This window comes from Cydia splendana, chromosome 22 (assembly GCF_910591565.1).
Source record: "Cydia splendana chromosome 22, ilCydSple1.2, whole genome shotgun sequence".
NCBI lineage: Eukaryota > Metazoa > Arthropoda > Insecta > Lepidoptera > Tortricidae > Cydia > Cydia splendana.
In genome coordinates, this window is record NC_085981.1 from 1,396,711 (window position 1) to 1,402,902 (window position 6,192).

A 6,192-nucleotide genomic window follows, 5' to 3' on the forward strand; every position below is an offset into this window, starting at 1 on the left:
ATTTTGTAATCGATAAATGCTCAAAAACGTGCCTTCGTATTTAACTACTTTCCAAGAATACATTTTAAATATTAAATAAGTATACCTAGTTTCTGGTAATTTTTTTTGTAATTTTACTTTTTAGGTAGATGCAACAGATATTCGGTATTCGGCCGAATAGTAGGCAACATTCGGCCGAATACCGAATATTGGGCAAAGTGTCCGAATAGGCCGAATACCGAATAGTTGCCGAATCATGGCATCGTGGCAATCGTGGCATCTCTAATTTTTTTTTCCCGACTTGAGTCCCAAAGTCCCGAAAAATTGATATTGTTTCCCGATAATAGCGCCTTTCGATCTGGCAACCCTAGTAGGTACCCAAAGGGTAAAGACGGGACCCTATTACTAAGACTCCGCTGTCCGTCTGTCTGTCTGTCACAAGGCTGGATCTCACGAACCGTGATAGCTAGGCAGTTGAAATTTTCACAGATGATGTATTTCTGTTGCCGCTATAACAACAAAAACAGAATAAAATAAATATTTAAGGGTGGCTCCCATATACAATAACAATCGTGATTTTTATGCCGTTTTTTGCGTAATGGTACGGAATCCTTCGTGCGCGAGTCCGACTCGCACTTGGTCGGTTTTTTATATTTGTATTTTATATACGTATGGCAGCCACAGGTACTTAAATTTACATGATTATAATTACACACAACCATCCTGCTTGTGGACTAAAATTACAGATCGACTGTTCGGCTGGTGTATTCCCATTTGACCCTGCCCACGTGACCGTCGCCATACATGGGGCGGGGACAAAATAAATCTTCTTCTTCCTCGCGTTATCCCGGCATTTTTGCCACGGCTCATGGGAGCCTGGGGTCCGCTTGACAACTAATCCCATGATTTGACGTAGGCACTAGTTTTTACGAAAGCGACTGCCATCTGACCTTCCAACCCAGAGGGGAAACTAGGCCTTATTGGGAATTAGTCCGGTTTCCTCACGATGTTTTCCTTCACCGAAAAGCGACTGGCAAATATCAAATGATATTTCGTACATAAGTTCCGAAAAACTCATTGGTACGAGCCGGGGTTTGAACCCGCGACCTCCGGATTGAAAGTCGCACGCTCTTACCGCTAGGCCACCAGCGCTTCATGGGACAAAATAAATGAGAACGATTTAATATGAATGCACCTATTCCCGGCCATCCGTGCCCGGCGGGGACAAATGGGAATACATCGATCGTCTTGACAAAACTCGTCCGCTATTAGCTTCGAGCAACACCGGCTTCCGACACATCGGAAGGGAGGGGCCCAAGCGATATCTCACCGTACAAATCTTTCTGCCATTTTTCGCGGGGGGAAAGGTGCACACAGTCGCACTTCTCACACACTTGCATACAAAATCCAACCTGTAATGACGACACAAATACATAGAAAATGACACACGTCAAAGACAAATCTTGCAAACCTCGATCTCTTTTTGTGTACGGACGAGTGACAAGTGTCACAACACGCACACTAACACATTTTCGTTGAAGTATGTTATTGTATTCTGAGAGATGAGAAGTCGGATTTGTCGCCCGACCGATCCGCAATTTGTACTGAGCGAGCAAAATCGATAAATCCAACAATTACATGAGACTAAAATATAATAATTGTGTTTGAATGTAATTAAACGTATGATATGTAAAAAAAAATATTACATGTGAAATGTAACACTTTCTTTTTGTAAATTTGATGTCCCCGACCTCTTTTTATAACAAAAAACCGAGCAAACAGGCATTTTTGTGCAGCAGTGTTCACGCGCGCGTCTGGACTCGGTCTAGTGGAAAATCCAAGTGCAACTAGTTTTATTACCCGCGCTAGATTAGATTGACGCGCTAATCTTGTACCTCGGCAGAGGGGAAATAGTGCGAATGCCGCCTCCCTTCCGTGTTGCTCGAAGGCTATTAGACAAACTTCTGTTTCTAATCGGGATGTCATTTGGAATCTCGGATTTCATTTGGAATCTAGTCTAATTTTATACGTAGGTAATATTGTCGAATTGAATTTAGAAAATATTTAAGACCAATCCTAGATGGAAAGAGGCTTTCTTCTAATTACGTTTTATTAAATTTCTTACTGTGAATGTTTCGGCTGTGCTTGGACCTACCAAGGTTTTCTTAAGATACTATAGTATATACTACTAAGATACACGTTACTGTAGGGACTTTGGGGTACTTCAAAAAAATATGTGTACAGGTTTTTAAAGATTGGCAATGTAATGCGTCCTTTTTCTAAAAGGTTGTCCTGATTGCCTACTTCGTTTGAAAAATGTGTTAGAACGAAAATATAACTTAGTCTTTCTTCCAGGGTCCATCGTCGTACAAGTACAGCGAGACGACGTACTCGCGGCACGACACGACGGAGCGCGCGACCCCCTCCCCGTTCCCGCGCCCCTCCACGCCCTCCCAGCGCGACCAGCAGCCCCCCAAGCGGCTGGACGACCTGCTGGCTGACTTCCCTGAAGCTGTAAAGACTTTAATCTAAGTCATATTTTATGAAACTACTAGTTTGCCGTTTGCATCTCTTTTTAACAACCGCATTTCTTGTATAGAGAGATAAATAATAAAATTTTCTTTGTAGCCTTATAAAACGACACTGAACTACATATACAGTCTGACAAAAAAGAGTAGAAATTAAAAAGTGGCTATACTGTAGTGTCGTCCCTTTAAAATCAATCTAAGAAAATGGGACGACACTACAGTATAGCCTCTTTTTAATTTCTACTCTTTTTTGTCAGACTATATGTATTATGTTATGTGCAAGTTGCTGAAAGTTTCCAAAAAGAAATTGAATATAATCAGATCTTATAGAATAGTTAGGAATGATATCCTTGGTTATCTTTGGCAAACAGTGATTAGTAACACAAGCCAAATAACTCCAAAAGGATAATTTCTTTCCCCAGAGATTCCCAGTCTCCCAGCCTGACGGCGTGGTGCACCGCAAGTTAGAGGTGACCCGCGAGTCCCACCAAGCTTCGTCTACTGCAAAGGCCCCAGCCGTGGGAAGCAAGAATGTTGCTGGCCCAGCCGTGTACTACCCACCTGGGCACACGCCGTTCGCTAAGAAGGATGCTCCTATTGCGTATACGGCTGGTGGAAGCGCTGTAAGTACAAGTACCTAACACCAAATAAGTAGGTAACTTAGTATTAAAGTAATACAGGAAAGGTAAATAAGACAGAAAGTTACCGATTTGCTTGTAAAAAGAAAAATCAATGACACTTTAAAAATAGGTACGAGTGGCGCCCACGTATTGAGACTTCCCTGTGTTTTCTCTTAATTGCTTGGCTAAACAACTTATGTATCTTCTTGTGTTACACTCAAGTCCTAGTTTTAGTTTGTAAGGTCAATATCATACCTACTTAAAATTTTGGTTTAATGATAAATGGTACCTAATAAACAAACTAAACCAAGTCAAGACCTATTGATCTTCGACTTGGGACTTAGGTATTTGAATATCGACAAAATGTGACACCCAGTTAGATCTCAATTCTTTGCTTTAATAAGAAATGTATCAAATGTTCTTGTTGCTAACAGTCAGCGGCTCAAGGCGGCGGCGCGTACGCGTCCGGCCGCGGCATGTACGAGTATGAAAGCGGCGCGCGCAGCAAGGAAAAGCACTCGGAGAAGAAAACCGCCGTGCCCATCTGTCTGCCGCTCTGCTGCGCCATGCCGTGCGTCATCATGTAAACTAGGCGTAGATATGTAGATGGTATCGAGATTCCAAATGAAAATAAACTCTAGCTGCAAATAAATAAAAAATTGCCAATACAAATGCAATTTTTATCTATCAAACTACAATGGAATAGGCTTTATAGGCTTATGGAGTGTGGACGGCTAAAGTTTAAGGATGCGTGCAGATTTGGCGATTATGGTATACGATTCTTTTCTAATATTAACAAAGTTTGATATAATGGTTAATTTTCACATTTAGTATTTTGTATGTCAGTTTGACCTTAAATATTACTTTGTGAAAAAAAAAGAGTTGAACGAGGTCGTTTGGAATTTTAGATGTCATTTGGAATCTTGAACACCATTTGGGATCTTAATATGTAATTACATGAAGGCAAGTATGTGTCGACATTTTCAAGAATTTAATGGGGTATATTTTTGATGCCAAATGTCATCAAGTGAATTTTGTGGACATTGCTAAGAATTGTTGTTGTATGAAAGTTGTATGTAATTGACAACATAGTTTGTAAGTTCTAAAATACGACTTGCCGATGTATTTAATGGAAATAACTAAATATTAATTAAATTTCTTTACTGCCATTGACTTTTAAAGTTTCCCAAAAAGGTGCTAAATTTTTGAAACGTCATTTTATATCGTAATTTAAATGTATAATATAAATTAAGTCTGTATACTTCTCAAGGAGATAGTATATGAGGACTTGCAAGTTTAGTCAGAAATCTATAATTTTAAATATATCTAACTTGCAAGTAACATAAATAACAATTGAATCTCAAGTCGATTTACATAATATATATAGAAAATAGAATATTTTAATGTAAACTTGAAACAATGCGACTAACAAAGTGCCATTACTGATATTTTAAAATATAAGTGTCAATTACAAATGTTGTATAAATGAAGTGTAATTTTATTATTAATAAAATTTTATTAACGAAATTAGTTTTCTTATTACCCACGACCTACCCATAATCCTAAAGAAATTCAGTTACCTAATAAAGTAAAAGTAAATAAAAAAGTTTCTAATAATTGTAGGGTAAATCGCTCTAATACAATCAGTATGCTCATGTTGAAAACGGGAAACTACCCCATTGCCAGTATCTTCAACATTTAATGAATTAATGAATGAATGAAAATGAATGAAAACATTTATTTTCAGGCAACTATTGGCCCATAGATAAATACCTTAAAACTAGCATACATATTATTACAAAATATATCTTAAAACTAAAAACACAATTATGGCTGCGATGCAGTTCGCAACCCCGCAGTGTCAGGGAGCCGGCCGCGGAACCGCCGGAACTTGACACCCTTCGGCCAAAACTCCTCCTTGGTGAAGGTCGCTAGATGTTCAGTCGGAACGCTCAGCACAAAAGAATTAAAATTCACACTGTGTCGAGATTCCAACTTCACGACCCTCAGGATGAATCCGGACTTGGCTCGTACATACTTCACGATCTCCTCGACCTTCGTAAGGTAGTGTAATCGGGACACATACAGCAGCGTCGTCGGTGTTGCAGGACGCAGCAAATGGTTAGGTCCAGTCGGTGCGGTACCGCACTGATTCGGACGAGCTGACTTCTTTCTCCTCTCCACCTTTTTGAAGCCATCTCTGTCGCATCCCGACTCTTTTAGAGTCAGCTGTGACCGATCCTTGTGAACATGTTCACGAAGGCTCTGCACCCCTTTCTTCGGCCGCTGCTTAGACTTGGACACAGCAGGCGGCTTAGCGGCAGTGGCAGCGTAGGAACGTTGTGGGGTCAACGTACTCTCGCGTGACGTGCGCGTCTCCGGTGACGTAGACGGGCGGGCGGCGGGGCGCGGGTCGGCGGTCGCCTGCTCAGCAATCGCCGACGCATCCAAATTCGCGGACTCGAAACCGCCGATGGACGCATTCCGCGCAACGTGACACACGGATATGCTAGAGTTATCTGACCTACATTCCGAACTAGCACTTCGTATTAACGCTAATTCAGAACGTAGTTCACTGATGGTATTATTCGATACCTCCAACTTAGCCTGCATTTCAGCCAGACTGTCCTTCAGGAAAATGATATCCTTTAGCAGCCTGGAAACGTCAACATGGTCCAACGAGACGACAGGTAGCCGATGTAGGTCCTTCGCCACGAAAGAGGGCATGTTTGATGAATCGGTCCCCTTGAACACCGAGATGATGTCCCGTAGACTCTTCACGCCTCCATCTCTACGTCGTGATGGCATTTCGTCGGCTTTGCCGAGCGTCTGGTAGAGCAGCGCCTTGCCACTACATATGTCCTCCTCCTGGAAGCTGGACTTGCAGATCTGCACGATGCTGGTCTCATCCAAAGTCACGGTGGCATTTTGAATAAATGCCAACAACTCGTTGACTACGACTTGTGATGAAGTCATAGCGGGTAAGCAGGCAGCGGCTATTGCCGCGCGGTTCGCGAATTTTAAAATTCGTGCAGTGCACTACGGCACGACCGCTTCCGGCCGCG

The 6,192-nt window shown here is 41.8% G+C and overlaps 2 protein-coding genes across 2 annotated transcripts in view; one reads left to right on the forward strand and one right to left on the reverse strand.

Moving 5' to 3' along the window:
* Positions 1–4,654, forward strand: part of LOC134801593 (mucin-2) — a 45,079-nt gene extending 40,425 nt beyond the window's left edge. Inside the window, exons 12-14 of the mRNA XM_063774210.1 lie at positions 2,335–2,493; positions 2,930–3,130; positions 3,562–4,654. Of these exons, the coding sequence (XP_063630280.1) occupies positions 2,335–2,493; positions 2,930–3,130; positions 3,562–3,714 (513 nt within the window). The 3' untranslated portion in view covers positions 3,715–4,654. The remainder of the gene's footprint in view (positions 1–2,334; positions 2,494–2,929; positions 3,131–3,561) is intronic.
* Positions 3,765–6,103, reverse strand: LOC134801651 (uncharacterized). The gene is made up of 2 exons (XM_063774270.1): positions 5,214–6,103; positions 3,765–3,768 (listed from the first exon to the last, which is right to left on the reverse strand). Exons 1-2 carry the CDS (start codon positions 6,101–6,103, stop codon positions 3,765–3,767), a joined length of 894 nt encoding a protein of 297 aa, XP_063630340.1.
* Between the last annotated feature and the right edge of the window lie 89 nt (positions 6,104–6,192).